The 25341-nt window shown below is 37.9% G+C and overlaps 1 protein-coding gene across 1 annotated transcript in view; it reads right to left on the bottom strand.

Moving 5' to 3' along the window:
* LOC114049669 (kynurenine 3-monooxygenase-like) overlaps positions 1-23745 on the bottom strand; it is a 60150-nt gene extending 36405 nt beyond the window's left edge. The window contains exons 1-4 of the mRNA XM_027870980.1: positions 23564-23745; positions 6021-6090; positions 5644-5741; positions 3405-3494 (exon numbers count right to left, since the gene is read on the bottom strand). Coding sequence (XP_027726781.1) covers positions 3405-3494; positions 5644-5741; positions 6021-6090; positions 23564-23617 — 312 coding nt within the window. The 5' untranslated portion in view covers positions 23618-23745. The remainder of the gene's footprint in view (positions 1-3404; positions 3495-5643; positions 5742-6020; positions 6091-23563) is intronic.
* Between the last annotated feature and the right edge of the window lie 1596 nt (positions 23746-25341).

The raw sequence follows: 25341 nt of genomic DNA, 5'->3' as shown, positions 1-25341 counted from the left end.
ACAATACTGCTCAGAGTCCCCAACCTGTTTTTATAAATGCTTTCAGCTTCAGAGGTTAGGGCTTCAAAAAAAAAAAGGCAAAACAAAAAATCCACCTATATTGAGGGGTAGGACTTGTTTTTTAATCTGAAACCCACTTTCTGCACTGCTCCTAACTCTGCCCTGCAACTCACCCCTCACACTCTCCACATACACCTAAGTACATTCTTTAAATACTTCTCACCTGTTTGGAAGAACTTCAGTATGAAATATGTACTTTCCTCTCCTCTCTCCCTAGCAGAATCCTATCCATTTTTCAAGACCCAGGACCTCTCAGTATTAAAGGACCTTAGGTTTAGAGCTGCAAGGGACTTTTGAAGTTATCTGGTCTAAAGCTCTTTGTGGAGCCTTGCCCGGCAGCTTCAGCTTTCTTCTTTTCTAAACTTTGGCAATCTTCATTGGTATTTCCTAGTTTAAAGTTTTATTATATATGGTCCTGTTTTCAAATCATTTCACATGTGGAAATCATATCACTCCACAGGATGTGATGATATGTTCCCTGAGAGCAAAGATAGTATCTTATACTTCAAATGCACTTAGTCCAGTAGTGTGAAGACAGTAAGTGCCCAAACAATGATTGATTGATTATAACATAATATTATCTGAAACCTAGACTAGTTGATCTTCCTCTCTCTTCTTCCGCTCCCTACTTCCTATTTTTGTGAAGGTGTCAATATGATGCCAAAATGAACATTCAGTTCTGTAGAAGGAAAAAAAAAACTCACAATTGAATAACAGGGAATTCAGGCAAAAAAAAAAAAGCCAGCATGCTAAATATGCAAATTTTTCACATTTCTATGAGTTTCATTATCATATGTAACTATAAATTTTGCTTCCTTGAGGGTACCACTACTGACTAAAAATAAGGAAAAATGAGATAACTCTGTCTAACAAAAATCAGAACCAGAGGGAAAGCAGGATTGCCCAATTTTTGCTGTTGTCCTTAGGGAAAAAAGAAAAGAACTTTTCTACGTGAAAATTAAGAGGGTTGGGGTTTCTGGTTTGCTGAAAGACATTCTGCATACCTGCTTTCCCAAGGAAGCAAATTCAGAAAGTGTAATTAGATAAGGAAACCCTTCTTTTGAGCTCAATATGCTACTGTAGGAAAGTTAACAGGTAAAAAAAGAAAACCACATGAAAGCTAAGCAAAAAAGGAGAAACAGAAATCTGATTTTGGTTTTTAAAAACTACATAGTACCATCTGGATGCTATTTTCTCTTTTAGAAACTGTTGTAGGCGAGAGGGAAATGGTTCTACTCCATTTCTCGAAGTTGAAATGCAAATCAATTCTAGTCAAGTTATTTTTGAAGGAACATGAAAAAAAAATCAGCCCACTAGAAATGCTTTTGCTCTTCAGCATTGAATGAATAGATGGGTATTTATTATCTTTTCTACTTTTCTCTATAGGGCACATTTACGTCAATGAAGGATGCAGAGAAGCTGAGATAAAGCCTACAGGATGGCAGAGAATTATTCAGGTTTCTTTTTTCTAATTTTCTATCCACCGAAGAGGAACCATGCTTTAAAAGACAGCACTGACTTCCCCTTGCCCTAGAAGAGAAACCTCCTGACAGGTGAGATGTAAAGATATGTGCAAGCAAAGAAATCAATTTGAACACTTTCCACTTGAGTTTTTTTTCTTTTTTGAGAGTATGGAGTAGATATGAAGTCAGATAGAGTGATGAATGCTTTGGTAACCAGTGGAGCTCATCTACTGCCACTAGCATTGTTGTTAACTGCCCAATACAACCTGAAGAGCAGCCTGAGACCAGAGCATAGTCATCCCTGGATGTCATTGTCAAGTTCAATCATTATTGAACTTGCTTTCCATTTAGAAGGACTGATGGCAGAGAGTAATTTACAGTAATTGTCTTCCTTCCCCTTCCCTACAGTGTCTAGGAGAGCTTATATTAAATCCAAAGCTTACCTGTTCTCTAAAGCTTGGTTAAATTTCTGTTCAATTAGTATTGAAAGCAAGCATAAGATAAAGGAGTGGTCAACCATAACAATTTCTAATTTGTATATCTTTTATCAATGGTCCTGGGATGTAAGGAAGAGAGCCAGTGATAGAGAGAAGAAGAAAGAACAAGAAGAACAAGAACAAAAACAAGAACAAGAACAAGAACAAGAACAAGAAGAACAGGAAGAAAGAGAAGAAATATATTTTCTGTTGGAGATTGCAGGGATCTTCTCATCTGAGGCTCAAAGAAATGCCCCCACCCCCTCCTCTATTTGGCTGAGGATGCCAAATAGAAAGTCACCCCACCCGTGGTGGAGAAGGGTAATGGTTACAAACAATTGGTGATGCCCACATTCAAAAAGAGAGAGAATTGTAGAGAGAGACGGAGTGAGAATCTTAGCCCAGAAAAATCTTTTCATCTTATACAAATAACACTTAATAAATATATGAATGCATATATATCTACATGCATATATATGTAGATATATGTGCATATATGTATATCTATATTATACAAGGCAGATAAATAAATAACAGACTTTTAAACAAGCATAACAGAACCTATATGATAAAATAAGTGGTGTCTCCTTCAAAATAATTGCTTTGAACTTATTACAAAGATGTTGCCATTACCCAAACCATTTTTTAACTTCTCTTTTGGGATTGATTATCTTAAAAGACTATAGCTCATTATCCTGAGAAGTAGAAATCTTTTTTTTCTTTTTGAGTGGATTTGATCTTTGGAAATTGCTAAAATTCATTCAGAATGAAATTTAAGGAATAAAGTGGGTAATTAAACAGGGCAATGCCATTTGAACTACAAAAAAGGAGATGTGGCTATGATAAGTTTGTGTGTGTGTGTGTGTGTGTGTGTGTGTAAGAGAGACAGAGACAGACAGAAACAGAGAGACAAACTTATTCTTATAGCAATTTCAAAAATATTTTGTACAATGGCAACATTTTTGGAATAAACATATCCTCCCACAGTGAATACTTTGAAGAATAGCACTTACTGAAATCATGGCTCTGACACTAGCCATATTTCCTTGGGTAAGTTATTCAATCTTTCTGAGCCTCAGCCTCTTCATCTTTAACTTGTATGTAATAATAGCCCTGTAGTATTTACTTCATAAGCTTGTTGTAAGCATCAAACGAGATGAAATATAAATATATATATATGCATGTATATATAAACTTTGCAATCCTTGAACCCACTATTATCACTATTTATCACTATTATTATTATTATTATTATTATTATTATTATTATTTTTGTACTGTGGTTGTTCAGATAAGAGTCATATTTTGGGTAATACCAAGGTAAGAAAGATAAAAACCAAAGTTAATAAGTTCTAGATTTTAGACATAACAATAATGTAAGGAGGTATCTCAAGGGAAAATTTACCTGATTTTTTGTCCCATAAGGAATTGCAGACTTTGTTCCTGAAAGAGAATGAATCATCCTTGCTCTCATAGGAATGCCCTGGGATACAACCTATATAAAATCAAAAATGACTAAGTTATAAATCATAAAATTTATCAAATAGATTTCAAATCACAGTTTTCAAATCTCTTTCATAAAACTAATATAAAGGATTGACTGATTTATAGCACAGTGGTAGTACCTCATTTAAAGAATGGCTGAGAATCTCTGTTCTCTTGAAGGAACTTGTATAAAAAGCAGGAACTCTTTCAGAACCAGGAAGGGATTTTGAGGGTCTGGTAGCAAAAAGAAAGGAGTGAGGAAATTAAGAAGAGAGTCAGAAAGAACAGGAAATACAGGGTAACCAGTGAAAGGAGGAAAAGGAAGCAGAACTGGTACAAAACAAGGGAGAGATTGAGGAGGGCCACTGGCCCCACCGGCAGCAAGGAACAGAAGGCTACCAGTTGTATGTGTCTTCTCACAGATCAAGGGACATTCCAAGAAAGGTCCGCTCTTTTCCTCTACTTCCCTTCCCAGTGCCTGTCTATTACCATACCCTGATGCTTCTGTACCCAATCATTTCTGGTATCCTGAATTTTGCCTCAATCACAAAGAAGCCAGGAGTTGACTAGTGATAAATAAACATGTAAATTAAGTCAGAGAGAGTCAAAGGTCTTAATGTTATTTTTCTAAGTAAGGGTTCAGAGTGATTGTGATTGTGGTTGTAAGGAACTAGCCGAGCCTGAGGCACATATTGCCTCTAGCAGTAAAATTACCTTATTTTAGTAATAGGATCTTATAATAGTAGGAAAGTTAGTAAAAGTTGAAATCATCAAGTTCCACTACTTGGGGATATTTTAGAGGAGATTTCTGTTCAGGTACAAGTTAGAGTAAACGGCTCACGAGATCTCTTCTACCTTTGAGATTGTTACTTTATGGTTCTGTCTTTGCATTACTGGGAGGTAGTTGGCATTGCCTCACACTAATAACTCATTGTGCCATAGAGGTGTTTTGAAAGACTAGGTCAATGAAAGTGAACTCAGCTAAGTCCTAAAAAGCTGGAGAGGCTTCTAAATATGGGTATAACCGTGGACTGTAGGTCTGACTACCAATCAACTTTGTTTGAAGAAGCCCATCACCAAAAGTGTTCGTTCACTCACTGATCACTGATCAAATGTTGACTATTTTTAAGGCACAGTGCTAGGTGCTAGGGATACAAAGATAAAATTAAAGATACTTTCTGCCCTCAAGAAACTCACCTTCTACTGGGAGTATACAACATGTACACAGATAAGTACAAGATAATTTGAAGTAGGAAAGAGTATGAACAACTAGGGGAATTAGAAAAAGCTTGTCATTGGAAGTGTCACCTCGGCTGAGCCTGCAGAAAGTTAGAGATCCTAAGAGGCAGAGATGAGAAGGCAGAGCACTCCATGGATGGGGGACAACTTAGACAAAGACATAGACATAGGAAGGAGGCCAGAGTGCAGAAAATGGAGTAATGTCAAATGTAGTTGTTCAAATAGGCCGGAGTCAGATGAATTCTTTTTGCAACAGCTACTCATGAAGACTGTATATTTAGGCTGTGGGCTCCATCAGAAAAAAATATAAGCCTGCATCAATCAAATCACAGGTCTTTAAGGCAATGAAGCAAGAAGCACGTGGCATCTAAGGGTAAAATGCAGTTTTTTAAACCATTATGAAGATAGGACCCAGTGATATTTAAAGATAACTAATTGTTATATTCTTTTTACTTACTCCAAGGACCCACAATAGGTTCTTTGTTCACCAATATAGATGGCAACCACTATGGGACTTAGATGATACATATCAAGAATTATAGTTGAAAAATTAATCATTCAGTGGCCTTCCTGGTTATGAGTCAGTTTAGCTAGGCTTCTCCTTGGACAACAGACATAATGTTCATTATTGGCCCTATACTCAAAGCCTTTCCAGCTTTTCCCTAAGACATAACACATGTAAAGCATTTTGCAGTCCTCAAAATGCTGCATGGTAGTTGTTAATTATCATTATTATAATTATTAATAACTAATAATGATAATTAGTCAGCAGAAGCCAGCAAATCTTATACCCTGTTGGCATAGGGTGGGTATAAGAATTAATCCAGGATCACCCCCACTCTATGAGGAGGTGACAGGGGAGGACTTTAGTAAACTATTATTCTCTGCAAGCCCTAGGGAAACAACAGAAGACAACCAACCTGGTCTTCTAGTCCAACCGCTTTAAGAGCCTGACGTCCTCTATGAGAAAGGGCCAAATTAATACTTCTTCCACAGGCAAATTTTGCAACTCGAATATCTATGGCATGGGAAACAAATTCCAGGTTATGTAAATGTATTTGGTGGCAGAAGATACATCATATAGCAAATTAAAAATGTTACTGCAGAAGCTTGCAAACGCAAAGCCAAATCCTTGAAATCAATAACTTCTCTAAATAAGACATTAATTGTACATTTTGGACAGAGTTTTGGAATTTAAAAGCCTACTAATAGTTCCTATTTTCTTATCATCCAGGAAGTTTAGAAAAATAGGCAGAGCCAAGAATCAAAACCATAGAGTCATGGTGTTTTTGTTTACCTTCTCTGGCTTCATAGACATCAACTTGGAAACCTCTCTTTGCAAGGAAGCAAGCATTTAATGCACCCACCTAAAAGTAAAGAGACATTTTTTTCATATTTTTACAGGTTTTTGACATGAAAAGAATTTTAAGTTATCAAAATTAAGTATCTCACACCAATTGGCTTTTAAAACCCTGTACAATCTGGCCTCCTCCTTCCTTTCCAGTTATCTCACACTTTACTCCCCTTCATATAACGTACAAACTAACGGCACTGGTAGGCCTCTCGTTTCTTGCATAAGGCATCCTATTGCCTGACTTGGTATCTCTTCCTTGGCTGTCTCCTGTATATGAGATGCTCTCCCTCCTCACCTCTTCCTGGCTTTCTTCCAGACTCAGCCCAAACCCACAGCTGAGGGAGACCTTTCCTAGACTCCTCCACTTACCCTGTATGTATCACAGCTGTTTACCTGTCCTCTCCCCCATTAGAAAGTGAGCTTTTCGAGGGCCAGCGCTGATTTTTCCCTTTCTTTGTATCCAAGCACTTAGCACAGTGTCTGGCACATAGTGAGACCTGATAAATGCTTGCTTGATCCATTTTGCCAATTTTGTGGCCTGTATCTATCATTGAATTTACCTTACTCATTATCCATGAAACACAGTAACCTACATGCAGATCAGAGTTCAAGCTCTACCTTCTCAGAACCCTCTCACAAGAATTAACCCTCTATTGGCAAACTCATTTTAACAAAAGTCCATTGGCAGAGTTTTCTGATTTAATGTAACATTTGTAATTCAATACTGCCAATATATAGCACGAGCTCCCTCAGATTCTTTTCGGAGTTTAAAAATATCCATGAGACACAGAAAAATGATCATCTGATAAATATTTATTTTCATATGTGAGGCATGGTGCTAGGCCCTGCAAGGTATACAAAGGCACACTCTTTTTCCTAAAACTTCTGACTATACACAATGGACTTTACCAGATCCAGTTTCTATACACTGGTGTGTAGTGATTTAAGCCAATGGTGTCAAAATCAAATAGAAATGGGCCTCATATTGAATTGATAAACTGCATCCTAACATTATCTATGCTCTACTGCACTTTTATTTTGTTAAATATTTTCCAATTATGTTATATATTTTTATAACATTTTATCTTCCCCCGGTTACATATAAAAACAATTTTTAACATTTAATTTTTTTTTAGGTTTGGAGTTCCAAATTCTATCCCTCTCTTCTTCTCCTCCCCCTTCTCTAAGACAGTAAGCAATTTGATATAAGTTATACATGTGCAATCATTTAAGACATTTCCATATTAGTTATTTTGTGCAAGAAGACTTAAAAAAAAAGAAAGAAACAAAGTGAAAAATAGTATGCTTCAGTCTGTATTCAGACATCATCAGTTGCCTCTGGAGGCAGATAGCATGTTTCATCATGAATCCCTTCGGATTATCTTGGATAATTGTATTGCTAAGAATAACTAAGTCATTCACAGTTCTTCATTGCACAATATTGCTGTTACTGTGTACAGTGTTCTCCTGATTCTGCTCACTTCACTCTGTATCAGTTTAGGTAAGTCTTTCCAGGTTTTTCTGAAATCACCCTGCTCATCATTTCTTATAGCATAATAATATTCCATTTTAACCATATACCACAACTTGTCTAGCCTTTCCCCAATTGATAGATATCCCCTAAATTTGCAATTCCTAGCCACTACAAAAAGAGCTGAATATTTTTGCACAAATAAGTTCTTTTCCCTTTTTAAAAAAAATCTCTTTGGGACACAGACCTAGGAGTGGTATTGCTAGATCAAAGCATATGTAGTTTAGCCCTTTGGGCATAGTTCCAAATTGCTCTCCAGAATAGGTAAATCACTTTACAACTCCACCAACAGTATATTAATGTCCTAATTCTCCCACATCCCCGCCAACATTTATCATTTTCCCTTTTTGTCATATTACCCAACCTGATAGATATGAAGTAGTACCTCAGAGTTGTTTTAGTTTGTATTTCTCTAATCAATAGTCATTTAAAGCATTTTTTTCATGACTATAGTGCTTTTTAAAATCCTTTTTAAGCTTTTCCAGGAATTCTTTTTGGGCCTGAGACCAATTTACATTTTCCTTTGAGACTTCACATGTATCCACTTTGACACTGTTGTCCTCTCCTAAGTTTGTGCCTTGATCTTCCCTGTCACTAACCTTCTATAGTCAGGTTCTTTTTTTTTTTTTAATTCATTGTGACTTTGTACTTTCATGTGAGAGTTGGGCTCTGCTCCTGAACTGTCCCAAGTTTCTTGGGGCGTTGATGCTGGCTTTCACTGGGCCTCAGGGCCTAGCTGTTAACTTGCACTGGGTTGGGCGGGGTGTCTCAGAGAGGAGAGATTCCCTGCTGGTTTATACTGGGGTAGGGGGAGACAGTAGAGCCTCCTTTTTTGGCTTGCCCTGGGGATGGGGTCTTGCTGCTGGCCTGCCCCAGGGATGGAGTCTAGCTGCTGACTTGCTATGGAGGTGAGGCCTCTCTGCTGGCCATCCCCAAGGGTAGGATCTTGCTACTGGCTGGTAGTGGGGGCAGAGTTTTAATGCTGGCTGTCTCTGGGTATGATGCCTTGCTACTGGTCAGCAGTGGGGGTGGGGCCTTGATGTGCTGCTGGTCTGGGGCTGCTGGCTTTCGTGGAGGGAGGCCCTTACTTGTGGATTGCCCCAGGGCTCAGAGCCCCACTGCAGGCCCTTTGATGGGCAGCCTGTGGCTGTTGATTCTTTGCCAGGCTCCTACCCCAGTGAGACAGATCTTTCCTGCTGTGCTGACAAATTGCTTCCACCTGCTCCTAAATTGGTTCTGAGGAGTTTTTCAAGGTTGTTTGGAGAGGTATTTGGGAGGGCTCCTCCAGGGAATTCCTTCCTCTCTCTGCTATCTTGGCACCAGAAGTCATACCAATAATATTTTAGCCTGATTCAGGCTGCCCTTGAGAGTGCTACTAGCCCACCTTGTGTTTAACACCTCTGATTTAAGTCACTGTGGTCGTACCATAATATCTGTATGATACAGTGCAATGAGCACAGGACATAAGACCTAGAGCCTGGAGCTCCCATGCTTATTCACTGTGTGACCCTGGGTGACTTATTGCTCCTGTCTGGGCCTCAGTTTACTCTTCTGTTAAATGGGGATAATAATGCCTGTGCTACCTATCCCACAAGGTTGTTGTGAACAAAGAATTTTATAAATGCTAAAGTATTATAGAAATATGTTATTATTGTTAGTTTAGTTGAACCAATTGATTCGTTGCAGAAAAATTGGTTGTAATTTTGACTTTTTTAAAGAAAATAATTTTAAATAAATGAACAAATATTTTAAAGGAATATGTGAATACTTTTGCAAAGCAAACAATTATCCACTAATTTTGCGTTTTGTTATCTTTAATTTTCACATGTAAGTACTTTTCTAGACATAACCACATGACTTACGAGCTTCTTATATAAACAAAAGCTTAGCTGAATGTATGTGGTCTCCCTCTTGCCCCATTTGCCTACCATCACCAAGCTATCATAATATTAGATCATAATTCCCCAAGCTTTATTATTTACAAATGTTTTCTTCATAACAACTCTGTGAGGTAGAGAATGCAATGATTATCCTCCTTTTAGCCTCCCTGTAAGTGAGGAATGAGCCTCAGGGAGGTCAGGGCTAGAACTGAAATTAAAATTTTCTAATGTCAAGTTCAATGTTTGTTCTGGGTTTTTTATTCAGTTGCTTAATACTGTCTTTCCGTGTAATAAGCAAACACCACTTTATGTTTTGTCTGTGGAATTTATCTGATTCAAAGAGCCTCTTGCTCCCAGTGGGAGTGGGGATTACGCCTTCATAGAAATAAGGAAGATTGGAAGAGGTCAGGGTTTGTCCAGTGGTAGAGGCGGAAAGATAATGAGTTCAGTTTCAAAGATTTTGAGATACCTAAGACAGTCAGTTTGAAATGTCCAACAGGTGATGAGGGGCTGAAGCTTAGACGAAAGAGTAGGGCTGGACATAGATCCAGAAGTTACCTGCATAAAGACGATAGCAAATAAGAGCTGATGAGAGTGTAGGGTACACAAAGTAGGGCAATGAAAGAACTTACAGTGGTGATCATTAAACCACTATCATGACATTTGAGGAACAGTGAAGAGTAAGAGATGTGACGCAAGAAGGAAGGCAAACATTTTCAAAAAGAGGAATTTTACAGCAACCCTGTGAGTTAAGTCACGTAAACATTACTATCTACATATTACAGATGAGAAATGTGAGACTTAGTTAAATGACTTGATAAGATTCATTTCATGTCCTCCTTGATTCAAGGTCCAATGTTCTTTCCATTAGGTAGCTACATGGTACAGGGGATTGAGTGCTAGGTCTGAAGTTAGTAAGATCTGGGTTCAAATCTGGGGTCAAATCTGGCCTCAGACACTCATGAACTGTGTGACCCTGAGCAAGTCACTTAACCTCTGTCTACCTCGATTTCCTCAACTGTAAACTGGATATAATAATAGCACTTACTTCCTAGGGTTATTGTAAGAATCAAATGAGATAATATTTGTAAAATGTCTGGCACATAGTAGGTGCTTAATAAATGCATGTTTCCCTCCTTCCATTAAACTACAGTGCTTCTCTGTAGGTTCCTTAGCAATTTATGTAGCAATTTATATAGCAATTTATGTAGGTTCCTGGCAATTTATGCCAGGTTAACCCATTTTCCTTTTTAAGAGGTAACTGACCTTCAGGATAAGGAAATTCTGTAGCAAGGATATAGAATCATAGAATCACATAATTTGAGAGTTGGAAGGAACATCATTGTCAATCTAGTTCAACAAATATTTGAAAAGAATCACCACTTGATCATCCTGCCTCTGCTTGGAGACATCCAAAGACAGGGAAATCCCCACGTCTTTAAGGCAGCCTGTCCACTTCTGTATAGCTCAAATTGTTAAAAAAAATTTTTTTCTGACAAAATAACCTAAATTTATCCAAATGCAGCTTCCACCCTCTGCTCCTGTTCTTGAACCCTGGGGTCAAACAAGTCTTATCCTGGCTTCAAATACTTGAAAAAATGGTCTCGTGCTCCCTGTGAAGTCTTTTGTTCTTCTGGTTAAATATTTCCAGTTCCTTCAACTGCTTCTCATAAGACACGGAGTTGTGGTCACTATTTCATCATCCTGTTTACGTGCCTCTGGACACTCTCTGGGCTAGCAATGTCCTTCTCAGGACAACCTTTATTTTATCCCACAAAAAATGCACAAAACACAAATGACTCATAGAAACTAATAAGCAAAAGCAGAATCACAGAATGGGGAGGTGGAAGGGGTCTCATGAGGTAGCTATGGAGTCCAATCTACATATAACAGAAATCCTTGGTTTCAAAAAAGAATTTGACTAAATTATATTGCTTCAGATCATAGACTTTTACCTTTTTGGTCTTAGTGGTCAGCTTATGGACAGGATGGAGAAATGTGCACAAAATGAAAACACAGCTCATTAAATCATAGGATTTAGAATTGTAAGAAACTTTAAAGCACACCCAGTCCAATACTTCTATTCTACAGATGAGGAAACTTAGGCCCAGAGATGTTAAGTTTTTTGTTCAAGGACAAAAATCTGTAACAGCCTGGATTCAAAGCATTTGTAATAGATTAAATGATCACACCCAAAGACTAATGGATTGATGTTGGCCTGGAAAGAGTCTTTAAAGGTTTACACAAGGCTCTGCCCTTGCCCGGATTCTGTTCAATAGTTTAATCAATGACATACAAATATATACAAGGCATTGTTACTAATTTATAGATGGAAAAGATAGCTAATGGGTTTGCTGACAGGATTAGTATTCCACAAATATATCAAAAGGCTAGAATGAGTAAACTAACGAAATGTAATTAAGTAGTATAACTAAAAAGTCTTGTACTTGGATAAAAAACTTGCACAAGAATAGGATGGAGAGTAGTTCACGCAAAAAGGATGGAGGTTTTTAGAGGATTTCAATCCAATAAATTCAGTATACATTTAGTAAGTGCATAGCATGTGCAAAGCACAGAGTCTGAGAGTCTGTGTGACATATTAGATACAGAGCTGATGTTGGAGTCAAGATGACCCAGGCTGAAGTCCCACCTCTGATAAACACAGGCCATGGGGCTCTGGAAGAGTCATTTAAGCCCTTAATGCACTAGGTAACTCTCTAAGACTATTAATTATCAACATTAACTGATAGGCATTGATAGGTGAAGGGATTACCCTCACCAGGAGTTACCTCCACTGATAACAGGTCCAGGTATAGTTTCTCTGAAAAACATACAAATTCGAGGGGCAGCTAGGTGGTGCAGTGGATAGAGCACCGGCCCTGAATTTAGGAGGACCTGAGTTCAAATCCAGCCTCAGACACATAACACTTACTAGCTGTGTGACCCTGGGCAAGTCACTTAACCCCATTGCCTAACCCCCCCCCCAAAAAAAAAAAAACCAAACCAAACAAAACAAAAAACATACAAATCCTAAGGCTGTAAGGGGAGGATGTGATGGAGGTGGCCAGGGAGGGATGAAGTCATGTACACAAATGAGTACAGTTATCCACATCACAACTTTCAATATATCTTGGGTCAGTATAAGAAATTAAATGAGAAGTTTGGGGAATTTTGCTGAAGCTGAAGGTGGCCCACAAAGGTCAACAGACAACACAGAGCCTACAACCAAATACTTAACCCAAATTTTACAATAAGGTACTGTAAACACCCCATAAAAGAAAAAGAAAAAAGACAGACTTCTCTAATACAAAGGGAGAGCCAAAAAATGTATGCAGATTTTCTACACCAAGGGGCTGCCATGCCCTACACCCCACGATGTGGAAGGGATAACTATATTATCTAAGGAAATGATCTGAGGAGGAAAAGAACATTAATAACATGGGGGGTAGGTGGAAGAGGGGTGTAAAAGAGGAGGTTTCACATATAAGGTGTCTCCTTAAATGAGCCTTGAAAGAAGACAGGGATTCTGAGAGCCAAACATGAGGAAATAGTGCATTCCAGGATGAGAGATTTGCCTTTGTAAATGCATGGAGGCAGGAAATGTAGAGATGGATTCAGAGACCAATTAGTAGTCCAGTTTGACTGAAATGTAAAGTTCCAGAAATAATAGTAGCTAGCATTTACACAGTGCTTTAAGGTTTGCAAACTATTTTACATATGTTATCTTGCTTGAGTCTCACAACTTTATGAAGTAAATACTATTACTATCCCCATTTTACAGACAAAGGAAACTGAGGAAAAGAGTAAGTGACTGGCCCAAGGTCACACAGCTAGTAAGTACCTAAGGTAGGATTTGAACTCAGGTCTTCTGGACTTTTTAAGGTTAGCATTCTATCTATTATGCCACCAAGGTGTACTACTAAATCAACTTGTAAAGCAGGTAGGTGGTGCAGTGGATAGAAGGGCCAGGGCGGGAGTCAGGAATACTCATCTTCCCAAGTTCAAATCTGGCCTCAGATACTCACTAGCTATGTGACCTTGCACAAGTCACTTAACCCTCTTTGCCTCAGTTTCATCATCTGTAAAATGAGCTGGAGAAAGAAATGACAAACTACTCCAGTATCTTTGCCAAGAAAACCCCAAATGGAGTCATGAAGAGTCAGACACGACTGAAATAACTGAAAAACAACAAAAGGCATGTAGGAACCAAACTATGGTGGTCCTTGAATGCCAAGCTGAGGAGTTTATATCTTCTAAAGGAACATTCTGGAAGCCACTGAAAATTTTTGAGCAGGGAGAAAGGGAGGGAATAAGCATTTATATAAATGTCTACTATGTGCCAGACACATAGTGTTTAGTTCTTTATAGATATTATTTCATTTGATCTTTACAACAGCCCAGTGACATAGGTGCTGTTATTATTTCCATTTTACAGTTGAGAAAACTGAGTTTAAGTGACTTGCCCAGAGTTATACAGTAAGTGTCTGAGGCAGGATTTGAACTCATGTCTTCCTGACTCCAGACCCAATGCTCTGTCCACTGTACTACCTACTGCTTAACTAAGGCAGGGCAATGACATAGCCCAAAAGCAATAGGAGTTAATCAGAAAACTTAATGTGCTCTTATACTATATTAATGAAAACATACTGAGACATATTATCCTATCCAATTGGTATGCAATACCCTACTTACCCATGGCATCCCCAAAAGAGGTTAACACAGTTCAGAAGGGATTGTGAAGAAGTGAAAATTAGTGAGTCTTACTATACAGTGGGTGTTTTAAACTGTTATTTTACATGCTGCAGTACGCCTACCCATTTAATGAATTCAAAGATTGACCAGGGCATGGAGAGAGCAGGTGAGGAGTGTGGCAACGAGCAAATACTGTCACATCCACAGTATAACTCTTTGCTCTTCTCCTAAGCCACTCTGGAAAATTCCTTGTGTCCCTGACCCTGGACCCATTTATTGACCTGAGATCTGCATACTCACTTCATGACCTTTCTGTAATGACCCTTGTTTGTTTATGACACATTTGAATCATGGAGTTGAAAGGTACCTCAAAGGTCATCTGGGTGGCTGTACCTGAGAATGTGTGTCAAAACTCTAGTTTATCTTCTCCCCTCCTTACTAATGATAGCACCCACTCTACCCACTGACTTAATTTCTGTGGACTTTCATGTTTAACCAGGAGTTCTTCAGGCTCTGACAATTAAAGAGATCCTAAACCATGGAAAAACATACAGCTTTTTAAAAAAGTGTTCGACATCATGATTTTATGTGAACCAGCCATTATTTAATGACAAATGAATGGTGTCAAATTTGTTATGACTTTATAAATTACCTAGTGGAATAGTAAATTTATATACTAAATTTGCCTTTCCTTTTCTCTTTCTTTCCTGTTTTCTTTCTTCTCTCTTTTACTATATTGTTATAACTTTATGTATGAGAATGTTACTCTGATTTTATTCAGAAAAAATATTATTTGGTCAACATTTTTTTATTTCATCCAATGCCTATCTACTCTTTCCAAATTCCTTTTCTCTGATTTTACTGCATCTTCTTTCCTTTGGTGCAGGGCCATATGAGATCTTGAAAGGTCAGAAGTCCATACTTGAGTTTACTCAGGAAGCCATATGCCTACCATCTTCATGGCAGCTCTTAGTAAGCAAGGACCCAAAGCCCCTTTCCCAAATAAAGGCCAACAGCAGTTCAAACTCGTTACTCAAATGTAGTCAGGAAGGAAAACAAAACTAAAGCTCAAGTCACTGGAGCCTTTGGAATCTATACTCAGTTCTGGCTCAGCAGCCAATCAAAAGGCCCCTCTTTGCCAAACGGTATACAGGCAAAAGACAGTCATAGAACACCTGTACATGCTCCAAGGAGAAAGCAAGGCCCTCTATTACACATGTTTGGAAGCAGGTTCACTGAATATTATTAGGAGGGTTGCATCATTCTGTGCTTGCTTCTCAGAAAAGTTACCGAGAACACTGAGAGGCAGCTCAATAGGTGCTACAATGGATAGAGTATCAGGCTGGAGTTAGAAAACCTGAGTTCAAATCTAGCCTCAGATACTTACTAGGTATGTGACCCTGGGCAAATTACTTAATCTTTCTGCCTCAGTTTCCCCAACTGTAAAATAGGGGTAATAATATTTTCTACTTCACAGTATGTGAAGCTGTGAGGATCAAGTAAGACAGTATTATAAAATGCTTAGCTTAGTTTCTAGCACATAGTGGGTGCTCCATAATCACTTGTTTCATTACCCTCACCTCTGCTAAGTGAGCTTTCTAGTCCCCCATTACATGTATGTTATATATTTCACTAAATTTCTAATCAATACTAACTTACTGTGTCAGAGGGAGTATAGCCTACTGGAAAGAGAGTTGATCTCAAAGCTAAGGCTTTGAGGGTTCAAGTTCTACTTCTAACACAGACTAGTTGTGCGATTCTGCTCAGATCATTTAACCTCTCAATGGTATAGGTAACTTTCTACAGTTATAAATTGCAATGGAGGTGACAGCTTATTTTAGTGAAAGTTTCCCTTTACCCCTATGGAATTCCCTGTGTTAATAAAATCAGAAGTCTAGTCCAGATCCCTATAATTTTTTAAATCCAATTTTGAATTTATAAATGTACCTGTTTTTTTATGTTAAAAACAGAATAGTATTAATAACTTTCAGAAAATGGCAAACTGCGGGCCCTGAAGAGCTTAATTTGACATTGAGAATAAGAAAGGTAAATGTATCTCTGTAGTCTACTCTGGCCTAAATATTTTGTTCAGTGCTTGCTTTCACTTATTGGGGAGGACACTTAGACACTAGAATTAATTTAGAGGAGGACGACCAGGATCATAAGGAAACTTAAAACAACATTCTATAGGGAAAAAGGAGAAATGGAGATGTCCAGCCTAGAGAAGAGAAGACTTAGAGATGCCATGATTACCATTTGCAAACATTTAAAGAGTGCTCACATAGAAGGGTTAGACTAACACTTCTAGGCCTCAGAGTGCAGAGCGAGTAATGGATAGAAGTTATAAGACAGCAACAGAAGCAAGGATTTTTAAACAAAAATGGAGGGGATGGCCTCAAGAGGGAATGGGTTCCCTATCACTTGAGGTATTTGACCAGAGGTTGTAATTGTGAGTGTTGTTGAAAATGGATGGAGATGGGCTCTGATGTTGCCTAACATTCTTATGATTCTATGTATGGGAATACCAGTGTGTAGAGTAAAAGACAGTTGATCACCAAGATTAAAAAAAAGATAATAAGTTCCACACAGGGGCAAGGAATGAGATGACAAGAAATCTAAGCAGCTAGCAACTGGTGGAGGCCTAGCATGGGAAGTACTGGGGAATTCTGGCAACATATATCAGGAGCACAGTCATAGTCATGACAATATGAGTCACAAGGGCTTAGGGATAGGAAATGCACTTTTGGGAGGACTTGTGTACAACGTTTAACTGGGCTTCTGACCAAGCCTAGGGCATTATGCACGCAGTTGCATATGCAGGAGAAATGACTCTGAACTGGCAGAAAGAATGCCAAGTGTATATGGAATTAGTGTTAGACCTTTATGGAAAAATGTGTGGTTGGACTGAGGAGAGGAGAAGGAAAGACTTTGGAAGCTGAAGACATGTAGGGAAATCTGACTCCTCAGCATATTCCTGATTTCCAACTTGCCTTCCTTGAGTCTATGGAGGGAGAACTTTGCTTTGGGTAAGAATAAGCCCTATCTCTTACAGACATAGATCTTATGTCACAAAAAGAACTTGCTCACTCTTGTCTGTTTTCTAGTAAATTTTTGTCTGTATAACTTCTCCAGTTTCTATTTGCTTCTTGTTTGGATAAACTGATTTATCCATTATTCATCATTTGTGCTAGGTGCTGTGGATGCAACTAATATTTGGTGGAAAGAAGCTAAGTTGATGAGTATAAGCTAGGGGTACTCTCTCCTTTAAGAGTGACCATAGAAGTGACTTTTGTTCTGAATCTATTGTACTCCTAGACTAGAAATGTCTGAGGTAGGCAGATAAATATAAGTCTAGCTCAATCCCTCTCTTGGAGTTAGGTGAGAAAAGTAACAAGTGTCAGCCACTTCTCCTGTTCCCCCTCAAGGCAGAAATTATAGTCTCCTCCAGACAGGGCTGGGCCACATTCCAGAGATCTACCCATGGTACCTATAAACCACATCTAGACATTTAAATAACCCAAATGGACACAGCTCTCTTACATGAGCATATACATATATAGAAACATATATATGTGTGTATATGTGTATATATATAATATGTGTGTGTATATATATATATATATATATGTATATGTATATATCTTACAAGAGCCTTGTGCATCTGGGTTTCAAAGCAAGAACCCAATTACTGGGGGACCAAAGTCAGAAAAGAGTAAGCAGTAAAGCTAACATAACGCTAAGTCAGAAAGCTACTTCCATGTTATTCCTTATATCCTCTCATCCCAGGACCAGGACTCTTCCCAGAGTTTAGGGTAAAGTATGACTGAGCCCATGGGTTCAGTTGCCAAAGTTGGGGGATGGTGGGTAGGAAGAAAGACCAGGTGAAACATTACAAGAAGACTAAAATATTCTAATTATTTCCTCTTTTCACTTTCTGTAAAAAAACATTTGAGGCTTACCATTAATGTTCAATTTAATATATAAAATGGCTCTCATAGAAAAAGATACATTATATAATTAACCCACAAGTTTTTTGCTTAAGGTACAGCTGGCTTCTTAAAAGGAAAAAAAAAAGAGAGAGGTGGGGAAAGCAAACTGAAGAAAAGAAATGGTTAGGTTAATACTGTCCTCACTTCAAACTTACTGTGTGACTTAGTTACTTAATCAGCAAGTCATCTAACCTCTCTGAGCCTCAATTTTCTCATCAGTAAAACAGGGATGATAAAATCTGCGGTCCCTCTCCTCTACAGGATTGTTCTGAGAATCAAACAAGATAATATATGCAAAGCACTTTAGAAACCTTAAAGAACTACTGCATAAAAATGTCATATATTACTATTGCGATCACCCCCAACCACCACATTACCACATCCTGGAAAAAGAAGTAATAGATACCTAAGTCACTCAAGATCGAGAACTACAAATGATGGAGAAAATAGCCCTGCTGCAACAGCTGCTGCTTCTCTTCCCAAATGAAACCTTCAGGCACCATCTATGCCTTTGGAACAGCTAAGCCATTCAGTTCTGCACTCCTTGGGACTGTATGTTCTCATCTTACCCCATCCATTTTCTGACCTGCTACTGCTGCTGCTAAAACTTCCAAACTGGACCTCCACAGACCAAGTCCCTGAGGGGCCAAGTCTCAACTTTGAAATACCTGGGGCCACAAATCTTCATCTTCAACTCAGCTGTTTTCCACCCTGTCCATTCATATTTATCATACCGAGGAGGGAGGCCCCTCATCTCCCCTGATTCCCACCCCTTTCCACCTCTTGTCCCAAGAATTATATTCAAATCAACACTCTCTGAAAAGAATGGCCTGTTGTTCCACATAGCTAAATACTCTATTTATTCATTCATTCAACACCCCAGTGTCCCCAGACCAAAAAACCCTTACTAATTATTCTCATGCTGGTAGAATGCTAGTTTCTTGAGGACAAGGACTATCTCACTTTTGCATCTGAATCCCCAGTATTTAGCACAGTTAGCACATAGTAAGAACTTAATAATTGTTTTTTCATTCATTCATATGTTAATTACCTACAAAATTGTGTGCCTACTCACTTGAATCATTTATATCAATAGCTGTGCCCATAGATTGTATGCTAGTTGTCATGTGCAAAAAATAGCATGAGCAGCAGGTGGTGATTATGAGTGGCCCGTACATTTCTAATTGTAAAGTTCATTAACATCATAATGTCAGTGTGAACTAATTATTGTGAACCATGCAAAATCTATGCAATTTTTCTGATTTGGCAGACATAAATCAGGGTGGAAGTGGGGGTGAATTTTGTCAAATCATATGTTACAGTCTCACTTGTAGCTTCACACATTTCTTTTTTTTAAAGTTTTTATTTATTTTTTAGTTTTCAACATTCACTTCCATAAGATTTTGAGTTCCAAATTTTCTCCCCATCTCTCCCTTCCTCCCACCCCATGACAGCCTGCATTCTAATTAACCCTGACCCCAATCTGCCCTTCCTTCTATCATCCCCACCCCTTCTCTTATCCTCTTACCCTTCTATTTTCCTGTAGGGCAAGATAGATTTCTATACCCCATTGCCTGTGTATCTTATTTCCCAGTTACATGTAAAAACAATTTTTAACGTTCATTTTTAAAACTTTGAGTTCTAAATTCTCTTCCTTCCTCCCTTCCCACCCACTGTCATTGGGAAGGCAAGCAATTCAATATAGTTATACATGTGTAGTCATGCAAAACACTTCCATAATAGTTATGTTGTGAAAGACTAACTATATTTCCCTCCATCCTATCCTGCCGCCCTCCCCATTTATTCTGTTCTCTCCTTTCAGCCTGTCCCTCCTCAAAAGTGTTTGCTTCTGATTACCCTTTCCCCTCTTATCCCTCCCCCTCTACTTTCCTGTGGGGGTAAGATAGGTTTCCATACCCAATTGAGTATGTATGTTATTCCCTCCTTAAGTCAAATCCAATCAGAGTAAGCAACGTACACAATACAAAATATATACAAGTAAATACAAAATCATTTCAGGGGGAAAAACATTGAAAACTCAAGGGAAGAAAGAGAGGTTGAGGACAGGCCTCATGTAGGAGGTAGTACTTGATGTAGCCAGCTTCCCAGCACTAAAGGGATATATCCTTACGAAACAATTCTGCTAAGCTAAATGAGTGTGAAGAAATAAAAGACACTTCTGCAGCTGCAGGATGATAAAGTGAAGTGAGAGTAATGTCTAAATAGCAGAGAAAGAGAAAAAATGTTTTCAAGATTCAAAAAATATGACTTTATAACTAATATGAGATTCAATTGCAAATTCCCAGAAGATAAAAGCAGTAGTGGATCTGTTGATCTGATAAGGGATGGCTAAAGTCTTTTTGAGCAGAGTTTGGGTTTCCTACAGATATCCAAGAGACAGTCATCAAAAATAGAGTTTGAACAGCTTCAACTGTGATTCAAAGGTCAACCTTTGGATTCTTGATCATTCATCGATCTTTCCAGGAGATCCTCATACTGACAGTAATCATTTGTAGTAGCAGCATCTTTTGTTACAATGGAAAACAACACCTACACGTACACATACACACACACACACACACACACACACACAGCATTTCAATATACCTAAAAGATATGATTCCCTTAATTCTCCTGCTCTTTCAAGGCTGTTAACTATCAAGTTTAAAAAAAAAAAAACAGGGCAAATTCCTAAGGTATCAAATGACTAAGCTGAATTTCTAGACTGGAGTTCTTAATTTTTTTGTGTCATAGACCCCTTTGGTAGTCTAGTGGTGCCAAATACTACAGTTCTACCTACACTCATTATTAAAGGAAATACTAAGATTCAGTTAGACGTTACTGAAAATAATAATGTAATTTTTCTTCTCACCCTAATTTATGAAATTAGTCCCTGAAATCTGTCCTCAGTTAAGACCACAAGTTAGACTCCTGGGGTCAGACCCTAGGTGAAGAATTGTAGATGCAATCAGCTACATTTTTCCTCTTATTTAACTTGGAAAAACAAAATACAGGATAATGTCCAAGCCACTAGAGAGTTGGATCAACACAGCACTAGCTTTATGGGACACTGTGGGGTCACCACTAATGATTTCACTCTATCTAGGAGAGTGTTACTTGGCCTTAAAAGGTCATCTTCCAAATCTAAATCAAAAGAAAATAATGGTAATTTCTTTTTAATTCTTTATGATCATCAGAGTTAATGATACTAACCATTCCTCTAGATTCATCCCATATGCTACCACTTCCATAAAGCCTTGCCCATTTTCTTTGAGCCTGGAGTGATCTTTCTCTCTCCTGAGTCAGTAAGTCAACTAGCATTTGTTAAGCACCTACTACGTGCCAGGCACTGTGATAAGCATTGGAATACAAGGTAAGGCAAAAGATAGTCCTTGCTTTCAAGGCTCTTACAAACTAATGAAGGTCTAATAGACTTTAACGGACAACATGCAAATAACTATATAGAAACAAGATATATATAGAATAAACCAGAGATAATCAGGAAAGGCACTAGCATTAAGGGACTTTTTTGCAGAAGATGGGACTTTAGCTGAGACTTAAAGGAAACCAGGGAAGCTATGACATGGAGATGAGGAGGGAAAGCGTTCCAGGGATGGGGCACAGTAAATGAAAATGCCAAGTAAAGAGATCGAGTGTCATGTGGAAAAGACAGCAAGGAGGCCAGCACCACTGGATTGCTGAGTACAGTGGAAAGTGGAGAGTGGGGAGTGCAAGATGTAATTAGACTGGAAAGGTAGAAAGCGAACAGGTTATGGAGGACTTTAAAAGCCAAATAGAGGCAATAGGGAACCACTTGAGTTGATTGAATGGAATGGGGTGGGGGTGGGGGGGCGAGTGGTATGTTCAGACTTATGCTTCAGGAAGATCACTTTGACAGCTCAGTGGAGACTGGACTGAGGTAGGGAAAGAACTGAGGCAAGGAAACCAACCAGTATTTTAGTAACCAAACGAGACAGAGCAATTCACAGGGGATTTATAAACTTTGAAAGGAAAGAAATGTGTGTTCAATGCTTATTATGTATGTCCAAGGGCCTCCCAATAAATAGTTATGAACTCTGTTGTTATAACTTCAATAGTTTATAACACCATAATATTTCTTTCATCTATAATTCATTCATACACTCATTCAACAAAGATTTAGGTGGCTCAGTGGATACAGTGCTGGGCCTAGAGTCAGGAAGAGTTAAAATCTGGCCTCAGACACTTATTAGCTGTGTGACCCTAGCCATGTCACGTAAGTACTATTTGCCTTAATCCACTGGAGAAGGAAATGGCAAATCACTCCAGTATCTTTGCTAAGAAAATTCTGTAATGGGGTCATGCAGAGTCAGACACGACTGAACAATAGCAATAGAATCTACAAAAGGCCTGTGTTTGGAGATGGGGTAGGGTTTTGGGGGGCAGCAAATACAAAATTTAAATAAAACACAATTATCACAGTCTAGTAGGAGTGTAAGACACAAACCTGGATAACGATAATACTATAATCCTCAAATTTGATAAGTGCACTAGACAGATGAAAAACAAGGTGCTCTGTGAAGTCCCAGAGGAGAGGTCATTGTTGAAAGATCAAGTTTTCTTATAGTACTGTCTGATTCATTCAAAAAACATTTAGTAAGTGCCTATAATGAGCAAGGTATAGTGATAGGAACTCAGACTAATATTAGAAAGAGAAGTTCCAATGTACTTAATTGGATGAGCTTATTTCACAAGGACTTATTTCAAATTTAAAAAAAAATTTAAAGTTTTTTCCCCCTGTTTGGCTCCCACTGCATATTTTGAGTTGAATGAGTCAGTTTATTAATTTAGAAGGTATAAACTGTGTTCCTACACATGAGAAGTTCAAGTATTTTGAATGAATATGCCAATCAGTTTTGCCTAACAATCATCTAATTTTATTTTTTAAAGATAAAGTTTTTGTGGTTTATTAGTTGATTGAGATTGGTCAATCTGAAAATTTTGCATAGATACCATTATGGTATTGAGTTATTTTTAGTTTTAAATGGAATAATTTGTAATACCACATACGCATAGCCCCTAAATCCATATGGAAAATAAAATTTAAGGCAAAAATTATATGTTCTGTAGTATTAATTGCCAAAAACAAAAGGAAATACAGGCTAAGGTCTTAAGGGAATTCTAAACCAAAATGTCAAAGAAGAGAGAAAAAAGGAGATCATCTTTAAATAAAAGTATTATACAATAATGCATTATTTCCCAGTAGGTCAAAATCAAAACTAGTACCACTTAAACCTATAAAATAAACTACCTCAACAGAAAATTGCTGGTTTCTATAAGTGTGCAATAGTAATGATGATGATAATAATAAAAAGGCATAAAAAGTAAAACATACAAATAGATCTAAAATCTTACCAATCCACCACCAATGACAACTACTTTCTTCTTTTTGCTGTTAGTTGAATCCATAATCACAGAAGTATTTTTCACAGTGATTCCTGAATCTCACTTTCATTCAACAGGGAGACTGTTTTTCCTACTCACTCGTTTCCTCAGTCTTTATATGACTGAGAGCCTTGAAGCATTTTACCACCAGTTCTAAACTCAGGTTAAATTGGCTTCCTGTCAAGCACTAATGTCCCTTGAACTAACCCGATAGTGTTTAACTCTATAATTTCCCCATCCAGAATCACTCTATCTCAGGAAACAAGGAAATGCCTTACTAACTCAACTAAATAAAGCTCAAAATTTTTAAACTTACATAAAAGTTGACTTCCCATAACAGATTTGTAATGCACATATTTTTAATACAGAACCATGTGATAATGGTTTTTCTAAAAGGAAATTTTCTTAGTTTCAATTTTATTCATGATTTTATTTAATTCTAACTTACTGAGGAACTTTCAAATGAAGTTTAACACACAAAAGCTTAAATAGTGAATTAGTTTTCTTCGTTGGGAGCCCAGCATGGTAGTTCTCTTTCTTCAATAAGTTTTCATGTGCTATCCTCCTTATATAAGTATTTAAGCAATTACAATTTATAACAATCATTTTTCTTTTTTCTTTAACTTGGATTTATTTATTTTTAGTTTTCAACATATACTTCCACAAGATTTTGAGTTTCAAATTTTCTCCCCATCTTGTCCCTCCTCCCACCCCAGGACATCATGTATTCTGAATACCCCTTCCCCTAATCTGCCCTCCCTTCTACCTTCCCCCCCACCTTCTCTAACCTCCTTCCCCTTCTATTTTCCTTTGGGTAAGATAGATTTCTATATCTCATTGCCTGTGTATCTTATTTCCCAGTAACATATAAAAACGATTTTCAACGTTTGTTTTTAAAACTTTGAGTTCCAAATTCTCTCTCTTCCTCTCTCCCCACCCACCCTCATTGAGAAGGCAAGCAATTCGATATAGGTTATACATGTGTAATTATGTAAAACACTTCCATAATAGTCATGTTGTGAAAGACTAACCATATATCCCTCCTTCCTATCCCGCCCCCTGTTTATTCTATTTTCTCCTTTCACCCTGTCCCTCCTCAAAAGTGTTTGCTTCTGATTACCCCCTCCTCCAATCTGCCCTCCCTTCTATCACCCTTCCCTCCCACCCCCATTCCCCCCCACCCCTCTTATCCCCTTCCCCCCTACTTTTCTGTAGGGTAAGAAAGGTTTCCACACCCAACTGAGTGTGTATGTTATTCCCTCCTTAAGCCAAATCGGATGAGAGTAAGGTTCACTCATTTCCTCTCACCTCCCCCATGATAACAGTCATTTTTCAACCCCGCATGCATGGATTTAGGTGCTATTAACCTGTTGGCCTCAGTTTTTTCTTCTGTGAAATAGAAATAATAATATTACTTACCTCATAGGTTTGTACAGAGGATCAAATGAGATAAGAAGTATAAATCACTTCTCAAATATTAAAATTCTATATAAATGATAATTATTATTATAATCAGTTCAAATGTCTTAGAACTACAAAGACCGACACAACATAAATTACAAAGGTAAATACACCAGTGAGTCTGAAGGTGAATACATCTAAAAACTTCTGACACATCACCACACACAGTATAAAAAAGTTATCACCATTTTTTAAAATCAGAAAATTATTGAAATAGATTACAGTTTGATTTAAGAAAAAAAAAGGTTTATATTAAACAATTAGGGTGGAGTGGGAAAGAAATAGTA

This window comes from Vombatus ursinus, unplaced genomic scaffold, assembly GCF_900497805.2.
Source record: "Vombatus ursinus unplaced genomic scaffold, bare-nosed wombat genome assembly UNPS02014798.1, whole genome shotgun sequence".
Taxonomy (NCBI): Eukaryota; Metazoa; Chordata; class Mammalia; order Diprotodontia; family Vombatidae; genus Vombatus; species Vombatus ursinus.
Note: the sequence above shows the minus strand (reverse complement) of the source record. Positions and strands in the feature narration are given on the sequence as shown.